This window comes from Crotalus tigris, unplaced genomic scaffold (assembly GCF_016545835.1).
Source record: "Crotalus tigris isolate CLP2741 ecotype Arizona unplaced genomic scaffold, ASM1654583v1 scf7180000019014.348434, whole genome shotgun sequence".
NCBI classification, from domain to species: domain Eukaryota; kingdom Metazoa; phylum Chordata; class Lepidosauria; order Squamata; family Viperidae; genus Crotalus; species Crotalus tigris.
This window is the reverse complement of record NW_024097328.1, coordinates 148,193-173,406: the sequence shown is the minus strand read 5'-3', so window position 1 is coordinate 173,406 and position 25,214 is coordinate 148,193. Positions and strand designations below refer to the sequence as shown.

The 25,214-nt window shown below is 44.2% G+C and overlaps 3 protein-coding genes across 8 annotated transcripts in view; 1 reads left to right on the top strand and 2 right to left on the bottom strand.

The window, feature by feature from the left end:
• Positions 1-1,183, bottom strand: part of NCAPD3 (non-SMC condensin II complex subunit D3) — a 43,493-nt gene extending 42,310 nt beyond the window's left edge. The window contains exon 1 of the mRNA XM_039358376.1: positions 416-1,183. Within this exon, the coding sequence (XP_039214310.1) occupies positions 416-650 (235 nt within the window). The 5' untranslated portion in view covers positions 651-1,183. The remainder of the gene's footprint in view (positions 1-415) is intronic.
• Positions 1,184-1,329: 146 nt separating this feature from the next.
• Positions 1,330-13,560, top strand: VPS26B (VPS26, retromer complex component B). Of its 2 annotated transcripts, XR_005558546.1 has the most exons (7): positions 1,330-1,826; positions 6,775-6,931; positions 7,045-7,209; positions 7,732-7,907; positions 9,153-9,295; positions 10,484-11,562; positions 11,665-13,560. XR_005558546.1 is itself a non-coding variant. In XM_039358380.1 (6 exons), exons 1-6 carry the CDS (start codon positions 1,604-1,606, stop codon positions 10,628-10,630), a joined length of 1,011 nt encoding a protein of 336 aa, XP_039214314.1. In that variant the 5' UTR covers positions 1,330-1,603; the 3' UTR covers positions 10,631-11,617. The 2 variants fall into 2 exon arrangements, 1 of the variants encoding a protein (XP_039214314.1); XM_039358380.1 differs by lacking the exon at positions 11,665-13,560 and having other exon boundaries at positions 10,484-11,617.
• THYN1 (thymocyte nuclear protein 1) lies at positions 7,226-25,145 on the bottom strand. Of its 5 annotated transcripts, XM_039358384.1 has the most exons (9): positions 24,992-25,108; positions 23,712-23,784; positions 22,800-22,993; positions 22,004-22,072; positions 21,161-21,253; positions 19,804-19,899; positions 19,054-19,204; positions 12,042-12,155; positions 7,226-7,665 (listed from the first exon to the last, which is right to left on the bottom strand). In XM_039358384.1, the coding sequence occupies exons 2-8, from the start codon at positions 23,752-23,754 to the stop codon at positions 12,049-12,051; spliced, it is 753 nt and encodes a 250-aa protein (XP_039214318.1). In that variant the 5' UTR covers positions 23,755-23,784; positions 24,992-25,108; the 3' UTR covers positions 7,226-7,665; positions 12,042-12,048. The 5 variants fall into 5 exon arrangements, with proteins under 5 accessions (XP_039214318.1, XP_039214317.1, XP_039214316.1 ...); XM_039358383.1 differs by lacking the exon at positions 7,226-7,665 and having other exon boundaries at positions 12,018-12,155; positions 25,019-25,145; XM_039358382.1 differs by lacking the exon at positions 7,226-7,665 and having other exon boundaries at positions 12,018-12,155; positions 24,992-25,107.
• Positions 25,146-25,214: the final 69 nt, after the last annotated feature.

Genomic DNA, 25,214 nt, shown 5'->3' with positions numbered 1-25,214 from the left:
ATGTATGTAACAAAATTCCATTTTACTGTATGCTGATCAGTGTACATTTAAAGTGACAATAAAGTTATTATTCTATTCGATTATTCCATTCTAAGTCGATCTTGAATACCGCCAACTTCACGGCCAGGCACGATTGTTGTTGTTGTTTCGACAGACGTGTATGGAAGAGCTTGGCCGCCCCTTTCCCCCTTCTCAAATCTAAGCCCCGCTCCCAGAATTGATCCCCTTGTAGTCTCCCATCCGAGGGCTAAGAATCTGATTACAGATTCTGACCCTTTGATCTCCTGGTGGTCCCCCATCCAAGGAAAAAAGCAAAATCCGAGCCTCCCAGCCCCGCCCGATCATTGGAATTGGCTTTTCCCACGCCCCCCACCACCAGAAGCTCGGATTGGACCCCCACCCACCCACGCCTCACCTCGCTCGACGTCCCGGAGCCCCCATCGATCCACCGCATCCTCCAAGCGCTCCCTCGCCGCCATCGCGCCTTGCTCCATCCCCGCCGCGGCCTTCGAACCGGCCAATCGCCGCGCTCGCCGCCCGTCAGCCAATCCCCGCCGGCCGGGGGACGCCGGGACGTCGCGCCTGCGCACGAGGGGAAGAGGGTAGAAGGGGCGTTCCCGGGCAGGCGAGGCCCGAGGGGACGGCCGCATGCGCCGTGCGAGGGGCGCTCCGCGAGGAGCCGCCTCTCGCTTTTCCTCTTCCTCCCCTCCTCCCCCCGCCGGGCTGGAGCAGGGCGGCGCATGCGCGGTGCCCGATTCCTCGGTCCGGGACGCGGCGCGAGCTCGGCCAGCCTTGCAGCCGGCGCAGCCCAGACGGAGGAAGCGGGCGGCTGCCGCAGCGGCGGGCGGGCGGGCTGGCTGCTGTCATCGCTCGGAAGGAAGCCGGCCCGGGTGCTGGGAAGAGGCGCCGCGTTGCATTTGACCCCCCGCTGCTTGCGGCCTTCCTGCAAGGAGCAACGCCCCCGTGCAATCCCCCCCCCTTCCCCGCCGTGCAAAGCATCTTCTTCCAGCAGCATCTTTGCAAGGCGACTGAAGAGCGAGCGGGCCGGGATCCTGCTTCCTTCCAAGCTGCTTCTCCGTTTTGCATGCCTCCGTGCAGGCTTCCCCCGGGCGCCCCGGCTTGCAGCGCTGCACCACCTTCTCCTGCAAGCGGCGCCCTCTCCCCCCCTTTGCCCGCCCGCCCTCCCTCCCGGCCTTGGCCACCGGGGCCCCCAGCGTAGCTGCCGCTCCGTTGCAGCTGCTGGCATCGCGGCTCGGGCTCCCCTTCTCCTCCGGGAGGCTCCCTCCCTTGGCGCCGGCAAGTCCCCCCCCCCCCTCTCGCCTTGAGCCTTTCCCGGCCGTAAAAAGCTCCCTGTCCCCGGCAGCCTCAGCCCGCATCCCCCCTTGGCTCGGGCATCCCCACCTCTCCACCCTGGCTTGAGCTGCGCTGCGGTCCAGCAAAGCCAGGTTGGCCTCTGGGCGGGGCCCCGGCTGAGCATCTTCGCAGCCTTGGGCAGGGGGGCGAGGGGGGTGTGTGTGTGCAAGGCTTTCCCTGGCTTGGGGAGTAGGGGGAGCCTGTTGGAGCTCTTGGAGGCGGTGCCCTCGCCCTCCACCCCGGTCCGGAGATGAGCTTCTTTGGGTTCGGACAGAGCGCCGAATTGGAACTGGTCCTGAGCGATGCCGAGAGCCGGCGCCGGGCGGAACATAAGACGGAGGAGGGCAAGAAGGAGAAATACTTCCTTTTTTATGACGGCGAAACCGTGTCCGGGAGGGTCATCTTAACCCTCAAGCAGCCCAACAAACGCCTGGAACACCAGGGCATCAAGGTGGAATTCATTGGCCAGATTGGTAAGCATGGATTAATGCTTGGCTTGTTGACAGACCCTAGGATGGATGGATGGATAGATAGATAACCTTTATTGTCATTTTTTTTTACTGTGGGCACAATGGCACACGTTAAAAATGAAATTTGTTGCTTGCTCTCAAAGCGTACACATACATAACATACATTTAAATGTAACTATAAGCAACATATGTATAGACCACAGGTTGGCAACCTGTGGCTCCGGAGCCGCATGCGGCTCTTTGAGCCTTCCCCTGCGGCTCCCAGCCTCCTCTGCCATTTGCAGAGAGAGATAGAGACAGAGAGAGGCACTTGCACTCTCTCTCTCTCTCTCTCTCTCTCTCTCTCTCTCTCTCTCTCTCTGTGTGTGTGTGTTTGTGTGTGTAAAAGAGAGTGGACTCATGGTGTTCTCCAACAAGCTGAAAAGCTTTTTGGGCAGGGCTCCTCCCTTTGCTGCATCTCTGCAGGAAGCAGGAAGGGCAGGAGAGAGCTAGCTAGCCCAGCTATGCTGACTCAGGAATTCTGGGAGTTGAAGTCCATGAGTCATAAAAGAGCCGAGTTTGCCTACCCCTGAGCTTGTTGGACATCAGCTTGAAGTCAGCTTGCCAGGTGAGCAGATCAGAGAGAGGGAGAGAGAGGGAGAGAGGAAAGAGAGAGAAAGAAAAAGGGTGGGGGAAGAGGACTGGCAGACCAAGGGCAGAAAGAGAGGGAGGGAGAGAGAGAGACCCTTTTCCTTTGTTATCTTCATTTTAGATATCAAAAGGGTTTTGCGGCTCCCAGTGTTTTGTTTTCGGTGGGAAATGGGTCCAAGTGACTCTTTGAGTGTTTTGGGTTGGCTACCCCTGGTATAAACCTACACCCTTACCTATCAGAGATGCGGATGATAGCGGAAACTGCATTCATGATGCTGTGTTTCAATATGCCCTCAGCTGGGTGCGAGTGCAGGTAGTCCCCATTTAGCAACTGACCCATTTAGTGACTGTTCATCCGTAATAGCTATGATGAAAAGGTAACTTCACTGCCAAGGTAAAGCAAGGTCTGTGGAGCAAAAGAAAGCTGAATTCAGGTTGTGAGCACAGATGCAGTTTTGCTTGATGGTGGCTTTGCTTCATGACCAAGTTGTGGGTCCTAATTGTGGCCACTAAATGAGGATTTACCTGTAAAACAACCAGGATGACACTTGTGAGGCCAGTTTTTGGTGTCTTTTGGCATACTATCAAAGGACATCACTTAAACTTGGTAAAGGTTTTGACAGACACAGAAGGGTAGCTAACTTTAGGATGGAAAATCTATCTTGTCTTTGGGATTAAATTTAAAGAGAATTTGGAGTTTGGAGCATATTTTTATGATGACTGGCAGTTTTTTATTCTCACTAGAGAAAGGGTAGCTTGCTTAGGTACTTTGCCAGAAAAATCTTTTGTCTTAGAGAAGGGGTATCGACGTTAATAGCTTTAACACTTGTGAACTTCAGCTCCCAGAATTCCCCAGCTAGCCATGCTGGCTGGAGAATTCTGGGCTTTGAAGTCCAAAAGTTGCCCAAGTTGGATATTCCAACCTTAAAGTCAAGTCAGGTTTAGAGTTTGCCTTCCTTGTAGACTGGTTCAATTTAGCATGGGGATTGAATTAACTTTAAGGTGAGTTTTTATTGTTACTGGTGGCAATCTTAATCCTATTATAGTGATGATCGCTTTCTGAGTAATTAATTTTAGGTAAAATAAATGCTTTTCTATTGGATTAGATTAGGCTTGCTTCAGGTCTAAATTGAACTTTTAAGAAGTGGATGAGTTTTCATATTTCAGTGTTTTTATGATTACTGATGGTCCTTGGTTTTTGTTAGGATATAGAGGTTGCTTGGTTTTAAAGAAAAATCATTTCTTTTAAGGTCAGTTTATGGCTGGCTTTCCTTGAAGTCTGTAATTAAATTTTGTATAAGTTTTAGCTGCGTGTTTTTACGATTCGTGGTTATCTTAATGTCATCTCACAATGGAAATTGCTTTTTGAGATAATGCTTAGGGCTACACCACTGGTTTTTTTTCTCCCTTTAGGATAATTTTAGACATTGTTGAGTTGTATCCTTAAATTTAATAAGAATGTAAACTTTCTAAACTCATCTCTAAAGGAGAGGGATGGTTCAAAAAGGTCAAGTATAAATAAAACTTCGGGAAAGTTTTTATTTTACATTCATGGAATGATAGAAACTGCTCATTGCTCATTAGAGAGAGATTTAAGGTAAAGGAAAAGCTTTCGGGCTGAATTTGAGGGTAGGATTTAATGATTTCTGTGGCTTAGTTTTATACGAAGATTACCTGCACAGTGAATTTGATGGTTAGGGTTAGTCACTTAATAGGGAGAATTGCTTTCTGGATAAATATTCAGGGAAAAAAGTGCTATTGAAGTACATGGAGTCCTCTCTTAATGATCAATCACTTAGCAACCGTTGTTAGTTATGACCCATCCCCAAATTATGACTGTGGCATCACCCTAAATGCCGTCATGTGATTGAATTTTGAGCTCTTGGCAATTGGCGTGCATTTATGACGAGTTGCAAGTGTCCTATGCCAGTTTCCAGGGGGGAAAAAAACCCACACCCTTTCAGAAGAATGGATTTGCTTGCTTGTTTGAAAGCCACCTGGGACTTGCGACTTCCTGCCGGTTTCCCCACTGACTTTGCTTGTGGGAAGCCTGCGGGAAGTTGCAAGTCATGGTCACTACGGTCCCCACTTAATAACCTGTGATCCTTGCTTAACAATGGCAAAGGCGACTGCATTGGGTATGACTGCCAGGATTGTAATCACTAAACGATGCAGCCATGGGACATTGCAGTTTACAACTGTGTCACTTAGTGACAGAAATTCCGGGGATCCCAATTACCGTCATTACGTGAGGATTACCTGTATTCATTTCATAGCTCATCAGCGCGTGCCACATTTTTTTTAATCTCAAATCTATGCGCTTATCCCAAGTTCCTATTAATTATCTTGAAAAGGCCAGCTGGCAATTTTGAATATCACACGTAACCCTGAGCGCAAATTTGCTGAACTTTTCCCAGTAAATTTTCTTTTTTTTTTTTTTAATGTAAGAACTTGAATACGCCAGGATCCCTGTTTGATTCTATTTCACCCTTCCCTGATAGACTATCAAAGCATCTTAATTGGGCAACAGGAAATAACTGTCAATGGCTTGGGTCAGGGGTTTCTAAACTTGGCAACTTTAAGATCTGTGAACTTCAACTCCCAGAATTCCCCAGCCAACTGGTTGAAGAATTCTGGAAGTTGAAGTCCACAGATCTTAAAGTTGCCAAGTTTGGAGACCCCTGGCTCAGATGATGGATATTTTGGGAGGTGGGTGGGGAAGAAGTCCTAGCTGAGCAATAGAGCATGTGTTTTCAAGGTCCAGGATTCAAATCTTCTCAGCCCTAATTAAAAAAGAAAGGTGATAGGAAAGAATTCTTTTTTTTTAAATTTTTTTTTTATTTTTCCAAACTTTCCCCCATACATATACCGTGATATTTATCAGATGTTAACATACATTCTTTTTAAATTCATATATAAGATACTTTTAATAAAATGAAATAAATACATACACATGACTTTTGGTGTTGCTCGCCCATTTCCCCTTTCACTGTATCCACTCCTTCTTTCTCCCTTTCTTCTCTTCCCTACTTCCCTCTTCTTCCTCTCCTCTTCTCTTTCCTTCACCACTATCCTCCCCTTTCTCCCCACTTCTCCTCTTCTCCTCCAACCTTCCTACTTCCTTCTCCCCTCCTTTACTCTTTTCTCTCTCCTCTCCTAGGAAATAATTCTTATAACGATTCAGGTTGATCAAGATAGATGGAACAATAGTGATTCTTTTCTTAAAAAAAAAAAATAGTAACCAGCAACTCCAAGCTGCTCAGATCAATGAACTGCACCAGGCTTGATTTAAATGGGCAAGCAACCTTTTACGTAAAGCTTGCTTTATTAAAATGCTATGTAATTTAAGATACGGCAGCTCAGTTGCGTTTGACTTTCTTTGCGTTATTTATGCAGCAGTCTGGATTCCCAGAGAAAACCCATTGGCGACGCCTTAAATCAAAATGCCTATTTTCTTCTTGGTGGCTCAGTAGGCCATTTCAGAATTGCATCTATTTGCGTGACCCAATTTGTAGTTTGTTCCTTGCACTAGTAATTGGTTTTGGGTGATGTTGCCCAGAACTAAACCTTGGAAAAACATCAGCACAGCAGAATAGTTTAATGGAAAGTTTTCTTCAAAATATTCTTGGGTTTTCTTTTTCCCACCCCACACTGTTTCTCAAAAGGGGCGAGATGTCAGGGTGATATCAGGGTGGCATCAGAGCTGTGGTGGTGCAGTGGTTAGAATGCAGTATTGCAGGCTAACTCACTGCTCACTGTCAGGAGTTCGATTCTGACCAGTTCAAAGTTGGCTCAGCTTTCCATCGGTAAAATGAGGACCGTGTTTGTTGGGGATAATATGCTGACTCTGTAAATTACTTACAAAGGGTTGTAAAGCACACTATGAAGCAGTGTATAAGTCTAAGTCAGTGGTTCTCAACCTTTTTAATGCCGCGACCCCAACCGGTCGTAAGTCGAGGACTACTCAACTGGTGCAGCACCGTTTGCAGAATGAGACTTTTGGCGGGCTCAGCAGGGCAGAGACAGCCTGGACAATTCCTATTGGCTTTTGAAAGCCAATAGAATTAGACTCTATTCAAGAGAGTCTATTCTACTGGCTTTCAAAAGCCAATAGAATAAAAGGGAGTAGCACAGCTAAGGAAAAGGGAGAAAAAAATGGCAGACTGCGTTGTTTGGCGATCCCCGTGAAATGGTCGTTCAACCCCAAATGGGGTCCCGACCCACAGGTTGAGAACCACTGGTCTAAGTGTTATTGCTATTGCTATTTTAATTTTATTTAACATGGAAGTATCTTTTTTAATGGAGAGTTTATCCCTCCTAGAATTATACTACGATCGAGGGAACCATCATGAATTTGTGTCTCTGGTGAAAGATTTGGCCCGTCCTGGCGAATTCACCCAATCCCAAACTTTTGACTTTGAATTCACTCATGTGGAGAAACCGTACGAATCCTACACTGGGCAGAACGTGAAGCTCAGGTGAGTTCCATTCCCCCAAGTGGGCTTCTCTAGTCAAGTCTTCTTCCCTCCCTCCCCCCTCTGGAGATGAACCTGCTTAGAATCATCTTAATCCACCTTTTCCCCTTTCATAGGTACTTCCTCCGGGCCACCGTGAGCCGCAGATTAAATGACGTGGTGAAAGAGATGGACATTGTAGTGCACACGCTTAGCACGTATCCGGAGCTCAACTCCTCCATTAAGATGGAGGTGGGGATTGAAGATTGCCTGCACATTGAGTTTGAGTACAATAAATCCAAGTAAGTTGGCTTGTCCTGAACTTCTTAGATGTGTGAGCCTTGTGGCTGGTAATGTAGCCAAGGAACATGTGAAGAACGGTTGCAGGAATTGGGTATGCTTAGTTTAATGAAAAGAAGGACTAGGGATGACATGATAGCATCTTCCAATATCTAAAGAGCTGCCACAAAGAAGAGAGGGTCTGCAAGCAATATAAATCCTTCCACTCCCCACCATCCAGTCAGAGCTGAAGAAGCTTCTTGGATGAGAAGCGAAACGTCTTCAAAAGAAACACAAGAAAGTCCAGTTGCCTCCTGAAAAAAAGCACAACACTACGATTTTGGTCTCTTTCTGATCCAGTCGTTCTTTTTCAGTCCAGTGTCCCTTTTGTGGTGGGGAGAAGTTGGAAGAGGACCTCCAGCTTTAAGCTCCTGCAGGAAAGGATGAAGCAGATCCACAACTACAGATTCCAAGAAGATCTGTGAAGAGAACAGGTTATTCTGATCCACCGGCCTCATTCCCTGTTGATCTACCATCTCTTCCAGGTACCACTTAAAAGATGTGATTGTAGGGAAAATCTACTTCCTCCTTGTCCGGATCAAGATCAAACACATGGAGATTGACATCATCAAGAGGGAAACCACTGGAACAGGGCCCAACGTCTACCATGAAAACGACACCATTGCGAAATACGAGATTATGGACGGGGCTCCTGTGAGAGGTGAGGTGGAAGACCCTTCTCCATGGGGGACCATTCCAGGGCGTTGTGGCTGATTGGGGGGGGGACAGAGAAAGCCACTCCCCCTTTTTTCACTTCTCTCCATCCTAATGACTTCTTTGTGGCATACTTCAGACTTATAGTAGGCAGGGATATTAGATATCTGCGCCGCCTGGACATAACAATTTTTTAAAAAATATTTAAAGCAACTTGAATCTGAGTGGACTTCACCTCCCAGAATTCCCCAGCCAGCCAGCCATAATGGAACCTAGAATTCCCATTAAAAGTCAAGAGGATTGTAAGTCACGTCGTGACCTTTTTTGTGCCAGTTGAGCAAATGCCACAGTCGTTCAGGGAGTCAGTGGTAAATAAATTGCCTGACCACAGTTATCCTGAAATGAAGTCCCATGCCTGGGGGGGACGTATGCCATCATCGTAACTCTGGATCTGGGTCATAAGCACCTTTGGTGGAGGGGTCTGTCATATCTTTGAGCAGTTGTTAAGTGGGTGGTTCTTAAATGAGGACTACTTTAATAGGGAGAAATCCAGCACAATAATATAATTATATTATAATATCATCTAAATAGGTAAAATCTGAAATAAGGATAAAAGTACAGCGATGCATAAATAAAACAAAAATACATTTGAAAACATTACACTTCGATATTTTGCTATTGCCATCAAAACCCCTCCACAAAGTTGCGTGCTTAAAAAATAATAACAAAAATCAAAATGAAGCCAATTAAAATAAAATAGCAACATCGAATAATAAAATGATAATGGAACCAATAAATAAAACAGTAATGAATACTAAAGTTAAATAATAAATGAATAATAACAATAATTGGGCTTTTTTGGGCATATGTGCATTTTTATTCGGACATAGACCAGATTATCTTATCTGCCTCGTGTGTGTGTGTGTGTGTGTGTGTGTGTGTGTAAACATATGAAGGAGAATATTTGTAGCTCAGGCTTGAAAAGTCCATGGTGCTGTCGGAGCTTGGTTGTTTTGTTGCAGACGTTTCATTACCAAACTAGGCAACATCATCAGTGCTAGGAGTGAGTGGCGTTTATAAACAGAAACCAAATTCCCATCCCCTCCTAGCACTGCTGTTATTACCTGGTTTAGTAATGAAACGCCTGCAAGAAAACAACAAAACCCAGAGAGCACCAAATTTATAAAAGGATAAAACCATAATAATAATAATAATAATTTGGTCGGCTAACTGCCTCTCACATCCTTTGCAGGAGAGTCCATCCCGATTCGGCTCTTCCTGGCTGGCTATGAACTGACGCCTACCATGAGGGACATCAATAAGAAGTTCTCGGTGCGCTATTACCTCAATCTGGTGCTAATTGATGAGGAGGAACGACGTTATTTTAAACAGCAGGTGAGAAAACCGAATTATTTGGGGAGGGAGATTTGGGCAGGAGTGAAATCCTGGGGCAGAGAGTCCCCCAACATGGGCGACGGCCCTAGAGCAATGTTTGTCAACTTAAGCAACTTGAATCTGAGTGGACTTCACCTCCCAGAATTCCCCAGCCAGCCAGCCATAATGGAACCTAGAATTCCCATTAAAAGTCAAGAGGATTGTAAGTCACGTCGTGACCTTTTTTGTGCCAGTTGAGCAAATGCCACAGTCGTTCAGGGAGTCAGTGGTAAATAAATTGCCTGACCACAGTTATCCTGAAATGAAGTCCCATGCCTGGGGGGGACGTATGCCATCATCGTAACTCTGGATCTGGGTCATAAGCACCTTTGGTGGAGGGGTCTGTCATATCTTTGAGCAGTTGCTAAGTGGGTGGTTCTTAAATGAGGACTACTTTAATAGGGAGAAATCCAGCACAATCAGACTGGCCAGATTCTTTACCTACACTCAATGTCAAAAATGGCTTTAGCCTTCTTAACGAAGTTGATTTCCTGCTGGCGTTTAAGGGTATCCATGCATTTACTATCCAGCGTATCCCTGTTTAATGCAGAGCAAGTTCTCTGATGCACATTGCTGCCCCTGCCCAGACTTTTCAGAATAGCTGAGATGGAGAACTATGGGAGATGTAGTCCTTGAGCATCGGTTAGACCAGGGGTAGGCAACCTTGACTCTTTTATGACTTGTGGACTTCAACTCCCAGAATGAGCCGAGGTGGCGCAGCAGTTAGAGTGCAGTACTGCAGGCCACTTTAGCTGACTGTGTTCAACAGGTCAGCGGTTCAAATCTCACCGGCTCAAGGTTGACTCAGCCTTCCATCCTTCCGGGGTAGGTAAAATGAGGACCCAGATTGTTGGGGGCAATGTAAATATATACATACATTGCTTACTGGTGTACACCGCTTAGAGAGAGCTTGCACTTAAAGCGGTATATAAGTCTCATAAATAAATAAATAAATAAATTCCTGAGCCAGCATGGCTCAACATGGAAACCTCTCTCCCCTCAACATGGCTCGCTCAGGAATTCTGGGAGTTGAAGTCCACGAGTCATAAAAGAGCCAAGGTTGCCTACTCCTGGGTTAGACCCTAAGCTTCCTCTTCTTGATTAGCTGGTGCAGCAGGTTCTCCTGTCTTCTTCTCCTTTGGGGCACAGGAGGTGGTGTTGTGGCGCAAAGGGGACATTGTGAGGAAAAGCATGTCCCACCAGGCCGCCATCGCTGCGCAGCGCTTCGAAGGCACATCGTCCCAGACGGAGAGCAGGACCCCCAGCCAGGCTTCGGAGAACAACGGGCGGCAGTGAAGGCCCTCAAAGGAGCACCGAGAGCGCCTCTTCCACCAGAAACTTGCAAACGCAAAATTATCTGTCAGGTTGTCTTTCTGTCTGTGTGTGTTTCGTCTTTTACCTTGAGGACTAGCAGCTTAACAGGACGGGGAAGGGGGTTGGCGCACATAAATGGAGTATGGCTGTTTCTCTCTACATTCAGTATTTATGGATAAGCTTAAAGGGGCAGGACAGATGGGGTTTTTGGATGTTGTATTGGAAGAGGACTGTGGAAAAATATTTTTTTTAAGAGAGTCCCGTTTTCTCTCTATTGGAAGCTGTGTGCTCCAGCGTGACTGCTGTCAGAGGAGTTCAACCATATATTTAGCAATCATCTGTGAATATACCATGGGTCAAATGCTCCCCAGACTTTGGATGACTTAGACGCACGAGCAGCCACAGGGAGTGTATGTGTGTGTACAAAGCAGCTCCCGTTCTTATGTTGTTACCCAAATGAAGCAGGTTACTTAATTCCTGGCCTTTGCACATTGGGGTCATGTTGTGCATGACGTTATCACAGCTTGTACCAGATGCCGAGAAATTTCTTTGTATTTTATTTTCTGGAAGAGGCTGAGCATACTTTGCTCCTAAAGATTTTATCTTTAAAAGTTTTATCCCTTGAAAAGAAGGCCCTGCCTTTGGAAAGGATAGCCCTGTGTTCCTGCATGAGTCTGTGTTCTGAAAGCACCTTCTAAATGAGAAAAACAATTTGAGGATTGAGCATCGTGATGGACAAACCACTACACCTGAAAAGAAAGCGACGGAAACGCCTGAATCATTTTGGGAGACAGTGGAGAACCTCCTTGTTGATCCTGACACATACTTGGCAAACATCTATCTTAAATTTTTTCAAGTTTGTAAGCAGTCTTGGGTGAAAACACTTCTTTCCAACAGCTTCCCCTAGGCCAGAGGTAGGCAACCTCGGCTCTTTTATGACTCGTGGACTTCAACTCCCAGAATAGCTGACTCAGGAATTCTGGGAGTTGAAGTCCACGAGTCATAAAAGAGCCGAGGTTGCCTACCCCTGCCCTAGGCTGATCTTTGCAGAGAGAGGGAGCAAAGCAGGAAATCCAAACATTTTTGCTTAAATTGTGAAGTTGATTAAAACGCACGCTCCTTGCTTCTGTCAAAGTTGTCCTTTTAAGCCAGAGATGGGGAACGATGACCCCCTTTATGACTTGTGGACTTCAACTCCCAGAATTCCTGAGTCAGCACGGCTAGCTCAGGAATTCTGGGAGTTGAAGTCCACAAGTCATAAAAGGGCCATCGTTCCCCACCTGTTTTAAGCTCTGTCAAATTTACTTCCTTTCTCCCGATTCTTCCAAGAATGCGGTTGCTCCTCATTCTTGGGATTCGTAAAGTCTGTGCTCGAAATGGAAGGATCACTTACCCTCATCTCAGGAGTTTCTCTGTTGCTTCTCTGCCTGATATACTCTGCCGAATTTGTTTCCTGCTTGGACGGTGTGGCTCCGCTGGGACCATCCAGCTGGTCTTGTCAGAAAACCTGATTTTGGAGGAAAATAGCCAAAAGAGTGGATCATGGACTCAATTGACTTCTGTGAGCAATGGGCCACCAGCCACCTAACTTAGCAATGTTGCCAGACTGGTGATTGTTCTCCTTCATGTCTGGCCCCAAGACTTTTACATTGCTTTCTAAGTTCATTAGAAAGATGGAAATTCAATGGCCTGCAAGAGAGATCTTCCACTGTTCCATGCAGAGAAAGCAATTTTTCAACTTTACCTGAAGATGTCAGCATATGGAATGAACTGAGTGCCTCTTAGTATAGTGCAAGCTGAATTTTCTTGGTTTTTTTTCCTTTTCAAAAGGAATTAATCATAACAGAAGAGAATAACAGAGTTGGAAGGGAACCTCAGAGGTCTTCTAGTCCAACCCCCTGCTGCAGCAGGAAATCCTATGCCATTTCAGACAAATTAAGGTCAGTTGCGGCCAGTCTTGTCTGATTCTTATTCCCTGCCTCCATTTTGTGATTAGTAAGGCACTTTCTGGCCTGAAGGTGGATTGAAAATCATGGATTGCAGTTTGCAAATATTCTCAAAGTGTGTGAAATCAATCCATGTTCCCTCCTGTTTCTGTCTCATTTAGCAGCATGGTCAGTACTGTCTTGGTCCATTTGTGGCCTTCAGCACTTTTAGGATTCCCCTCATATTTTATTTTATTTTTTATTTTACATTATGCGTGCTCTTAAATCGGGGTGGATTGTGTGGAGACTTTGTGGCTTCAATTCAGCAACAAAGGTGCGGGTTTTTCCACCAATTTGGGGAAAGAAAACAAATGAACTGCGTTAAGGCTGCTGATAAACTGACTTCAACTTAGTTGCCTTTTGTTGTTAAAGTATTTGTGTCTAAGGTGGTTGCCTGATCCTGCCATACGGGATGAGAATTAGAATTGTGAAATTCTTCCTCTAGAAAAGAAATTACACTTCTACTTGCTATACTATTTATAAACTACTTGTAGTATACGATCTAAATATACATTGAATAAATAACCGAAAGGTAAGTAGCTAATTGTTTTAAGAATTCTGGACCAATCTTACTCCTCATCACTTTTCACAGAAGTGTCTACGAAAACATGGAACGATACAACAGTCTCACTTTTTGCTTTGCAATAAAGTCAGGTTTCTAGTCGTCATGGATGTCAGCATCTAAAATTTGTCGGTCGTACCCTGTTCAGATTTTCAGAAGTAGCAATTTGAGCATGGAAAATTTCCAGGGGTATGTAAGTGAGTTTTTTCCCCTCTTGGCCAGAAACATGAGAAACTGGGTGTTTGAGGACCAATGTTGGAAAGTAACTCAAGCTTTCTGCAGCTGGACTCTTCTGAATAAAGGACACTATTTTGAACTCGGAACATTTTCAGAATGATTGAAGCCTCCCATTTTTATATTCAAAAGAGAAAGAGAAGATATTCATTGTCCAAAAGGTTGAACTTCTGGGTAGGCATTATTGTTATAAGCCAGTTTGGTTTCAAGGTGGCTTCTTAACCAAGAGAAAGGAGGCTAAACCATGTTTAAATCACAGTGTCCATCTTTCACAATGAGCTGACATCAAGCCAATCACAATATGACTTAGAGCACTGCGTGAATCTGGCCCTGGTGCCTTGTAAATCTTAGTTATGGATTAGCATTAGGTGTGAATTGAACCATTATAGCCTAATTATATTGATCATGGCTAGTAGATTACACTAAGCATGGTTAAAGCAGGTTAGACCTTAATTAAAATAAACTTTGGTTATGAAACCATGGTTTAGTGCAGCAGTGCCCATTAAAAGCCAAATAGACGTAGGGAATTCTTGAAACTTTGGGCATCCAGAATGCTTTCAAAAGTCACTCAACTGAGATGGGAAGAAGAGGGAATGTTATTTGGGGAATGAACTTACTAACTGTATATAACTGAATTGTATTCTATTTAAAAAACGTGTATATATATTTTTATTCTGGCCCAACCAGTTTTTGTTCTGGCACCCACTTACTTTTTTGTAGAACGGACCCCCCCCCCATGTTCATCTTTTACAAAAGATGGTGCATACTTGGTGTGATGTTTGACTCCATCCAAGAAGTCACTTTCTTTCGCTATGTGTCTCTGTATTTGTACAGATAGTCCTCGGCTTACAACCACAACCGAAGCCCCAAATTTCTGGGGCTAAGCAAGGCAGTTAAGTGAGTTTTTGCCCCGTTTTTCCACCTTTCTGACCACAGTTGTTAAATGAATCCCTGCCATTGTTAAGACATTAGCACGGTTGTTAAGTGAATCTTGCTTCCCCATTGACTTGGCTTGTCAGAAGGTCACAAAAGGGGAATGCATGACTCTGGGACGCTGCAACCGTCATAAGTATGAGTCAGTTGCCAAATGTCTGGATTTTGACCATGGGACCACGAGGGTGCTACAGTGGTTGGGTGAAAAAATGGTCATGTCACTTTTTTCATTGTAACTTTGAATGGTCACTGAACGTACTGTTGTAAGTCAGGAGTACCTCTCTGTACAAGCCTTCTCTGAGGATACTTCACATCCTTCTAAGATTTCCTCAAGAAGGAGGATGAAGATGGAAGGTTTTGTGACTGGTACCGCCACTTTTCTGGAGAACTTCATGGAAAACATGAAAATTTTCCCGTTCTTTCCGAGTTCCTTCTTCGGTCGCAGCACCACTGCCAAGCCAGGATGGCGACAAAACTATCCCATAATCTTCTCAGAGAACTTTGCCACTTGGAGTCTATCAATGTGCTCTTTGCCGTTCAAAAAAATCACCTGTTGTCGAAATGAGGCGGACACCTTATGTCTGCTTTCGGCTCATTTATCAGGATCACACAGGCATTCACTTGCAAAGGTAGTTTTAAAAAAGTTTTCCAGAACAGCTCAGTGACAACCTTGAAGTAAAAGGCAAATAGGCCGTGATAAATCTACGCTGGACTTTGAAAGAACCATTCATACTACGTAGTTGTATTCTCTGAGACAGTTTGGCTCTGAGATAAATACTATTTTGAAACTGCCAAGGGAGTAAACCCACTCTTACAGCCATAGGAGAGAAAACTGGAAAGCTTTGGAAAGTGAAATTCAGCTGCTAGATTGGTCATCTGGGACTGGGAAATGGAGATGTAGATACATTCCGTTATTCCACAGAAAATCAAAAGTGGAAGAAACCAGGATGGAGAGAGAAATCCCGGTTCTTGAATAGCATCTTCCTTCCTTGATGAAGTAACCAAGTTACTTCAAGATGTGCTATTTCTACAGATAAGATCCAGGAATCAGTAGTGACATATGAAAGGTCTTTTCAGTTCACCCCTCCAGACAGGTCCAGGAAACTGAACTAGAGTTGGTGAATTTCTAATTATGAAAAATATCCTGTTGCCCAATCTGGTTGTGATAGACAGTGGTGAGATTCAGCCGGTTTGCACCACTTTGGCAGAACCGATAGCTAATTTTTTGTTGCCCAGGCCCAGAACGGACTTCCGGAAGCGGCATCCACACAGAGAACCAGTTCCCATATTTGAATCCCACCACTGGTGATGGAGAACAGTCTTCTCCAGTGTTGTGTCCTGCACATGTATTGGACCACAACTCCCAGTAGCCTTAGCAGCAGACCAGGTAGAAATCTGAAAATCCAACATGTTTAGCAGGGAGAAAACTGCTCTATCCCTCCATTTCCGGTGATTTTCAAACACTTGTTTCTACTAAGTGATCTTGGCAGACCTCAACTTAATTGAGCACAAAATTTCCATTGCTAAGCAAGGCAGTTAAGTGAGATTTGCCCCATTTATGACCTTTTTGCCACAGTTCTCGCGTGAATAACTAAAGTTATTCTGTAAATCATGCAGTTAAGCAAATCTGCCTTCTCCCATTGACTTGGCTTGTGAAAAGCTGGCTGGGGAGATAACAAAGGATGATCACGTGGCCCTGGGGATGCTACAACAGTTGTAAATACACACCAGTTGCCAAGTGCCCGAATTTTGATCACATGGCCAGGGGGACGCTGCAACCGTTGTTAAGTATGAAAACCGGAGATAAGTCACCTTTTCACTGCCATTGTAACTTTGAACAGTAACTAAACAAATGGTTGTAAGTTAAGGACTACCCGTATTTATTTCACATCAATTCCAGCAAGGGGAAAAGGTCTTCTAGTTTGTCTCCGGCTTGGGACAGTACAGAAATACAAAGTTGTAGAAGAAATGATGGGAGTCCATAATGATTAGAGGTTAAAAAAAACACCTGGAGGTGGGGGCAAAAAGAGGGTCTACGGGTAAGCTGTGCAACATGTAAATTTTAAGCTTGTACATTGTTTACCTGTTTCTTAACCCATTGTCTTTTAAATGTTTGTATTTTTAAAAGGATGGGAAGTTTTCTTTTGGCTCCAATTAAAAAAAGGGGGGGCTGTTCTCGCCTTTGAAAAGTTGGGGGCTGGCGTGACTTTTTTTTCCAATTGTGCTGAGGTTGTCTTTCAAACCTGCCTGTAGAGAGAAATTATGGCATCTCTGCCTTGCAGCAATATATTTCTTTGTTATCCTGCCTGTATTATTTTTACAAATAACTCAAGGCAGAGAACAGATCCAACCTTCCTCCTATTTTCCTCACAACAACAACAACACTGTGAGATGGCTTGGGCTGAGAGGGACGGGGCCAAACTCATTCAGGCAACTTTCATGCCTGAGGTGGGACTAAAACTCACCATCTCCTAGTGATTGGCTCAAAGTACCCAGCCGGCTTTCATGCCTAAGATGGGACTAGAATTCACAGTTCCCTGGTGATTGGCCCAAAGTCACCAAGGCTGGCTTTCATCCCTATGGAGAAACTTGAACTCACCATCGCCTAGTAATTGGCTCAAAGTCACCCAGCCGGCTTTCCTGCCTATGGTGGGACTAGAACTCACCGTCTCCTGGTGAGTGGCTTAAAGTCATCCAGCCAGCTTTCCTGCCTAAGGCAGGACTAGAACTCACCGCCTCCCATTTTCTAGTCTAGTGGCTTAACCACTAGACCAAACTGGCCTCGAGTGCAGAATTTTATTGGAAGGAGGAGAGGCATTCTGCTTATGCTCAGACGATTCTCTGAGATTTCCTCAGCGCTTACCAGGAGAATTGATACTTGTTTTACTTTGTTAAAGCGACAGACAGCTTTTGCCTTTTAAAAACTCCTAACGGTCTCAAAGTCTACCAGTCACCACTATGTGCAAATAGAACTGCTCACAATCCACAAATCTATTCTTGTTGGTTTGTTTTCCAGACCTGTATTCCTGTTTCTACATCACTTTATAATGACTTTATGCGGCCTTAGAATTGGTTCGCATTTTTGCACGGATGTGTATATTTGTATATGGGTGTTGTGCAATGTTAGCACTTCCTATTTTATGTGAATTGGGGGTTATTTTTGGCATAATTTAACGGAGCTTTGTTGGAAAAGTTGCAGTTAGTGGGAAGACAGATAATTACGGCCTTTTGATTTTAGCAAATACAAATGAGCTAATTATTAAATTGGTCTTTAAATGCAAGCTAATTCGAGGCCTGAAGAAACGTTGTTTTCCCTCCCTCGAAAATTAAAAAAAAAATGACTAAAAACATTTATTTAGAAAAGGTTGCACTGCAATCAAAAAGGAACGAGTAGAAATTGAACAGTAAATGCTTGTGCTCTTTGCTCTCCGTGTGGTTTTGCAAGGAAGTGGTTTTAAAATCGGTTCTTGCGATTCTTTTTTTTTTTTTTTGGTCCCTTATTCCAGGCTCAAAATGAATTCAAATTCCTCTTGAAAAGAAAAGAGAAAAGTCAGTCAGTCAGGGTGCTCTGCTCTGTTTACCTATGGAGCTTTTCATAACCCCTAATTTATGGCTTAGCTTTACAAATAGTCCTCAACTTAACGATGACAATTAAGATCAAGATTGCCATTGCTGAGCAATGCGGTTATAAAGCCCAAAGTCACAGGACCGCATTGCTTAGCGACAGCAATCCGGGCAGTTTTGATTGTCGACGTAAACCCAAGTCATGTAGGTTGTTAAGTGGGAACTAGAGGGAGTCCGGGTAAGAACCAGAGTCACTTCGTGAAATTGGACAGCCATAGAAATCAACTAAACATAAAAACCAGTTGTAAGTGCGAGCTGCTTACCAAACCCCTGAACTTTGTTCATGCAACTACTAGGAATCCTGCAACAGTCAGAACTTCAAGGACCGGTATCATAATTTCAAACAGACTGCTGAGCAAATGGTCGTAACGTGGAGACTATGAGCCGAGGCGGCGCAGCAGTTAGAGTGCAGTACTGCAGGCCACTTTAGCTGACTGTGTTCAGCAGGTCAGCGGTTCAAATCTCACCGGCTCAAGGTTGACTCAGCCTTCCATCCTTCCGGGGTAGGTAAAATGAGGACCCAGATTGTTGGGGGCAATGTAAATATATACATATACATACATACATACATACATACATACATATATGTTTTCTGAGGTTTTCGCGGGTGTTTGTATGTAGGTCTTTGGTTGTTCGGGTTTTCTCCCGCGTAAAATTGGAAGTGTCTTGGCGACGTTTCGACAAAGTCCCATTCGTCATCTTCAGGCTGGTGTTTTCAGCTTCGTGCTGCTCGAAGCACAAAGCTGAAAACACCAGCCTGAAGATGACGAATGGGACTTCGTCGAAACGTCGCCAAGACACTTCCAATTTTACGCGGGAGAAAACCCGAACAACCAAAGACATATATATATATATATATATATATATATATATATATATATATATATATATATATATATATATATATATATATATATATACACACACACATTGCTTACTGGTGTACACCGCTTAGAGAGTGCTTGCACTTAAAGCGGTATATAAGTCTCATAAATAAATAAATAAATAAAATCTATATATGCAAACCAGAATTAATCAGGAAGACTCTGATTCTCTCACGTCCTTACCCTCACTGACGGGTTGGATGGACAACCTCCGTCTTGTGAACAGAGACATCTCTTTCAGAGGGCCTCCAGACTTCTGGTGGGCTTGGTGATGGGCCTTGAGTTCAGCCAGAGGGATGAACCGCTGGGTCATTCGCACAAACTGGACATCGACCTATAAGCGAAAGGGAAGGACATCGATGGGATTGAGGAACAAGACCAGAAGTGACGTGTTCAAGAGTTGGTTCCTCAACTGAAAAAAGATTCGGGGCGTGGGGTGGGGATTCTTTTGTAAAGAAGTGTTTTTCAACGTCAGCAGCTTTTTAAGATGTGTGGACTTCAACTCCCAGAATTCAGACTCCAAGGGTCTGCACATTTGGCAACTTGAAGACTTGTGGACTTCAACTCCCAGAATTCCCCAGCCAGCATGCGCTGGCTGGGGAATTCTGGGAGTTGAAATCCACAGACCTTAAAATGGCCGACGTTGAGAAACACTGCTGCAAATAATGAACCGTAAATTCGCCTGGTTTTGGCCAGTTCGTAGGAAGGCTATAAAAAAACCATTCTCTGCCTAATGTACACAAAAGACAAGAAACCACCATGTAAACTATGATGGTACTGAAGAGTTCTGAAAAATGGTTGAAACTGGGACACAAATTAACAAAGGGATCAATATTAGTTTTCATGTTGCTGGGAACAGGGAACTGATTGCCAGGCACTGGCAGGATTGAATTAGGGAAGAACCTTGCAAATCCTTGATGAAATCCCCCTTACCATGGACCACCTGGGGTCTTCCTTTGTGCTGGAAGCGTCGTAATACGGACTACTTTTTTCAAATTGGGTGTGATCAGGGTAAGCCTCTTTAACAATCTGAGAAGGAAAGGAGAGAGGAGAGGATCTCAGTTGCTGCAGCCTCAGAACCGCAGAGCAGAAAACGGCCTTCATCCCAAACAGGCATCGCCTCAAAATCAAACATTCTGATCTTAACATTAATTTTATTGATTATACAGGTAGTCCTCAACAGAATTTCTGTTGCTAGGTGAGGCAGTCGTTAAGTGAGTTTTGCCCCATTTTATGACCTTTCTTGCCACAGTGATTAAGTGAATCACTCTGTTATGATTCCTTGCCAGCCCGTGGATCCGGCAGCTGAGTCTGAGGAATCAAGAGGAGGAGGAGGAGGAGGAGGAGGAGGGGCCTGGAGTGACATCAGAGTCAGAGGAAGCTCTGAGCAGCTCCAAAACTTACAGTCTGACGAGGAGCCTGGCCCCTCTACTCGTGCTCAGGCTGAGACACAGCTGTGCTGGGAGTCTGAGTTGGACAGTAAGGAATCACAGCTGGGAGCTATCCAGGAGCACATAAATGCTGGCAAGAAAAGCGAGTAGGACAGAGGAATACAACGGGGCGGCTCCAAAGGCAAAGGAGAAGGCATTAGGAAGCCACGCTTTGGCTGCACAATAAAAGGGAAGGTGTGGGAGGTGCTGGTTGCCGAACTGTGTTTGTTTGCCGTGGACATTTACTCAGGTCTGTGAATAATAAAAGGGGATTGGTTTTTTCCCCCTGTGGTTCCAGCCTGCTTGTTGGAAGAGGGGTTTCTCCTTGTGAGTTTGACAAGGACTCACGTAGGCTGGGACAGAACACACTGCAGTTGTTAAATTAGTAACGTGGTTAAGTGAATCTGGTTTCTCCATTGACTTTGCTTGCCAGAAGGTTGCAAACGGGGATCACATGACCCCAGGACGCTGCCACCATCATAAATGTGAGTCAGCTGACAGGTGTCTGAATTTTGATCACATGACTACGGGATGCTGCAAGGATGGTAAGTATGAAAAATGGTCATAAGTCAGTTTTTTTCAGTACCATTGTACATTTGATTGGTCAGTCAATAAATGGACTGGTAAGTCAAGGACTACCTCTATTGTACAGTGCCCAGAGCCCCTTCTCAGGAAGTTTGGCAGTGAAGAAATAGGAAATATAAATAAATGAATAAAACCTACAAGGCCCATTCCCAATTCACACACGTTACATAGATCAACATCAAGGGGAAACCTAAGATTGGCATGTCAAGCCCATCTTCAGCCTGTTGGGGGGTGATGCTTTTCCAGGATGGGCGTGTTTCAAACTTTGCACTCACCTTCATGATACCTGCAATCCCAGGGTCCTTGCAATTACTGTGGTAGAAAAAAGCTTCTTCTCCAACCTTCATATCCCGCAGGAAATTCCTTGCCTGCCAAAAGAGAAGAGTGAATTTCCGGCTTTTGTGTGTGCAGGAAACAATCCACAGCTTGTACGCTTTTATATAAGCCCCACTGCAGTCTACAGTATATTGCTCCAGTTTTAGAAGTGAGGATACAACATTAGCCAAAGATGCAATTATAATGAGTAACCATAATGAAGTTTGACTAAGCAAACCAGGTGGCGTCCCCACATCCCACGAAGCCATGTTTTAGGGTAATCACAGTTTGTTCAGTAAGCAACAAATGGCTGGATTGGCATTTCATTGTAAATTGGTTTGGCTTTACCTTGGCCCAAACTTAATTAATTATGGCTTACTCAGAAGTAAACCGCAAGAAGTGGAAATTCATGGAGTACTAAAAGCAGACCTTGTCTGCTTAACAGACTTCAATCCATCAGCAAATTATCTAGAAACTGGTTGATTTCAAATCTATCCCATTCAAGATATTTTACTTATAGGTAGTCCTCAATTTATGAGCAGAGTTCGGCTTTGAACATCTATTGCTGAGCATGGCAGTTGTTAAGTAAGTCATGCCCAATTTTATGACCTTTTCTGCTTTGGTCGCTAAGTGACTTACGCTGTTGTTAAACAAATCTGGCTTTCCCCAATGAATTTGCTTGTCAGAAGCCGGCTAGTACACTCTTGAATGGGAGATAATCAAAGACATTAAACTTTATCTCTGGTTTCCCATTTTTATAACTTTTAACAAAAACTGTCAAATATATTCTACAACAGTTTTACCTGATAATTCCTGACTCCATCCCAACAAGCTGTTTGATTAGGCTGAGCTTTTAAATCTTCAATGCCAAACTGGTGAATGAAACAGTAAACATCACATTAGCACGCTATAACTGCTCCGTTCTTGCATAAAATATTAAACATTTTAAATTGAACATTATGTATCAAACTTAAATGAAGACAAGGCGGAACAAAAAATGAATAAACCAAGATATTTATAAATGCCTTGGACAACAATCTTTCAGGGTAACATAAATTAGTTGTAAATAAATGTATTATGTTTAAGGCAGGACAAGAAGCAATGGATGAAAACTACTCAAGGAGAGAAGCAACCTAGAACTAAGGAGAAATTTTCCGACAGTGAGAACAATTAATCAGTGGAACAGCTTGCCTCCAGAAGTTGTGGGTGCTCCAACAGAAGAGAATGGACAGCCATTTGTCTAGAATGAAATAGGGTCTTTTGCTTGGAAAAGGGGGTGGGACTAGAAGACCTCGAAGGACCCTTCCAACTTGGTTTTTCTGCTGTTATTCATAGTTGCTAATAAGTGTTAAGAATGAAGGTTTAGTATACGTTGATTTAAGGGACTATTTTTGTTTCTATTAAGGTGGGATTCAGATTAAAGCAACTAATGGGACTTAATTTCTGCTCTCTTAAGAAACGTTGATCTCCAGCAATTCGATTGTCACCTTTTGCATTTCTAGAGCCTATCTAGAAGTCAGATAGTTAGGCTTCCCTTTTGCTGTTTCAAGATCTCAATCTCTACTAACTCATGCAATTAACAGAAAATATTCTGCTTACCTTCACATCAACTCCTTTTTCCAACCTACTCTCCGGTTCAGACTTCATAAGCCAGTGAGTATAAACTGTCTTACTTTTCTCAATTCCAGCATCTTTTTTTACGCTTGTCCCAGTCTTCCTCAATCCAGAACTGGTTAGTTTAGATCCCTCCTTCTTCTGGATCTCAGTTTTAGCCAATTTGGGCTGTTTGGTAGCTTAAGATGACAAAACCAGAACACGGAATGCTGATTAGATTTTATTAAGTCAAGGAAAATGGATCTTTAAATGAAGGAACCACGAAGAAGCAAAGTCTGGAAAATTACCACATATTTTTGGAAGTATATCTCTCATGTTTTGTCAAGATTTCTGGCGGGGCATGTTGAAAGGCGTGTTTTTCACTTGATATTTGTAAGATGCACTTATAATTGGTTAGAAGCTGCTTTGTTGTGAAATGCATGTGGATTTTGCAGCTATTCTAAATCAGCATTTCTGAACGTTAGTAACTTTTAAGATCTGTGGACTTCAACTCCCAGAATTCCCCAGCCAATTCTGGGAATTAAAGTCCATGGATCTTAAAAGTGGTCCCGGTTCAGAGTCAGTGCTCTAAATATAGGCGGTAGCTATGAAGGACCAGCCACATCTCTTCTGCATGGGAAACAAACAGCAAGCATGACTGGAAACATTAGAAAAACTGTGCTGAGCTGTTAATTCAGTGTTTCTCAATCTTGACAATTTTAAGGCATGTGGACTTCAACTCCCAGCATTGCTGGCTGTGGAATTCTGGAAGTTGAAGTCCACATGCCTTAAAATTGTCAAGGTTGAGAAACACTGTGTTAGATCTTACTGCAAAATTGGAAAGTTGGCAGGGTTTAAGGAGAAGCATACACTTAAAAAACTGAAACAGAGAATGTGCTTGAACAGGAAGCATCTCACCTGTCAAGGCTGCCCTGCCTCTTTTCTTGCCATGGGCAGGCATTCTTTTCCTGCCAAAGAGTGGATTGGGCACCTGTAAAAAAGATTTTATTTGTGAATCAACAGAAACATTCCCTGATTGGCAGCTGCCCAGTTTGGTGTAAGATGGGTGGCTATATAAACATAATAAATAAATAAATAAACACCCAGTGTGGGTCCCTGAGCACCCAGTTTAATTAATTTTGTAGTGAAAGTTCAGGTTTCATTTCCTTTTCATGTTGCTACTCCTCATGGCTATGAAAACAAATCTGCCCAGTTGCAGGAGGCCCACAGATTCGATATACAGAGTCCAGAATATACTGTGTGTTACAGTAAGTAACAATACAGTGGAGAAACTTAATAGTAAACAATTAGGCCAAGCCTAACTGTATAACTAGCACTTCAAATGAATTGCTGTTTTATGTTATAGTTTGGATAAAAAATCAAACGTTTGTAATATTGACCTCCTAAAGGGCAATGAATTTTCACCTTCCCCTTTTTCTCTTCAATACTTAAAAACTTTCCAATTGTTGTCCATAATTTTTAATAAAATTACATAAAGCTGACAGCACTAAAATCATGGTTTATGAAGGGAGGGAGGGAAGGAAGGAAAACAGAGTTGGAAGGGACCTTGGAGATCTTCTAGCCCAGCCCCCTGCTCAAGTAGGAGATCCTAGACCAGTGGTTCTCAACCTGTGGGTTGGGACCCTATTTGGAGTCGAATGACCATTTCTTGGGGGTCGCCAAACAACGCAATCCGCCATTTTTCCCCCCTTTTCCTTAGCTGTGCTACTCCCTTTTATTCTATTTTATTCTTTTGAAAGCCAATAGAATAGACTCTCTTGAATAGAGTCTAATTCTATTGGCTTTCAAAAGCCAGTAGGAATTGTCCAGGCTGTCTCTGCCCTGCTGAGCCTGCCAAAAGCCCCATTCTGCAAACGGTGCTGCACCAGTTGAGTAGTCCTCGACTTACGACTGGTTGAGTAGTCCTCGACTTACGACCGGTTGGGGGGTCGCGGCATTAAAAAGGTTGAGAACCACTGCCCTAGGGCCTTAGGCCATCTCAGACAAACGGTTGTCCAATCTCTTCTTTAAAAACCTCCAGTGATGGAGCACCCACAACTTCTAGAGGCAGGTTGTTCCACTGGATAATTGTCCTCAAAGGAAGGGAGGGAGGAAGGAAGGAAGGAAGGGCAAAGCTGCACGCCTTCCGTCGGGAAGGGGCTTCCCGTGGAAGCAAACGCTGCAAACAAACGACCGACCGGAGGAAGGGAAACACGCGCCCCGACCTGCTCCGCTCTCCCTCCCAGCGGCCGCTTTCCGAGCAGAGTCGCGGGCGGGCGCGGCTTCTCCGCAAAAAAACGGCGCCTGCGTCTTTAAGACGAGCCTCTTCCTTTCAACCAATCAGCAAGCCCCGCGCCGGAGGCTACATATACCGGAAAGCAAAGCCGCTGGCCGCGGGTGCTTTCGGGGCTGGTAGTCTTC

Bases quoted from the DNA above. Each gene is read 5' to 3' on its own strand.
- VPS26B (XM_039358380.1), top strand. From the start codon at position 1,604: ATGAGCTTCTTTGGGTTCGGACAGAGCGCCGAATTGGAACTGGTCCTG. The intron at 1,827-6,774 runs GTAAGCATGGAT...TATCCCTCCTAG, and splicing joins GGAATTCATTGGCCAGATTG to AATTATACTACGATCGAGGG. The intron at 7,908-9,152 runs GTGAGGTGGAAG...CATCCTTTGCAG, and splicing joins GGACGGGGCTCCTGTGAGAG to GAGAGTCCATCCCGATTCGG.
- THYN1 (XM_039358383.1), bottom strand. From the start codon at position 23,754: ATGCCTGCCCATGGCAAGAAAAGAGGCAGGGCAGCCTTGACAG. The intron at 22,073-22,799 runs GTAAGCAGAATA...TTCATTCACCAG, and splicing joins AAAAAGGAGTTGATGTGAAG to TTTGGCATTGAAGATTTAAA. The intron at 21,254-22,003 runs GTAAAACTGTTG...CTCTTTTGGCAG, and splicing joins ATGGAGTCAGGAATTATCAG to GCAAGGAATTTCCTGCGGGA.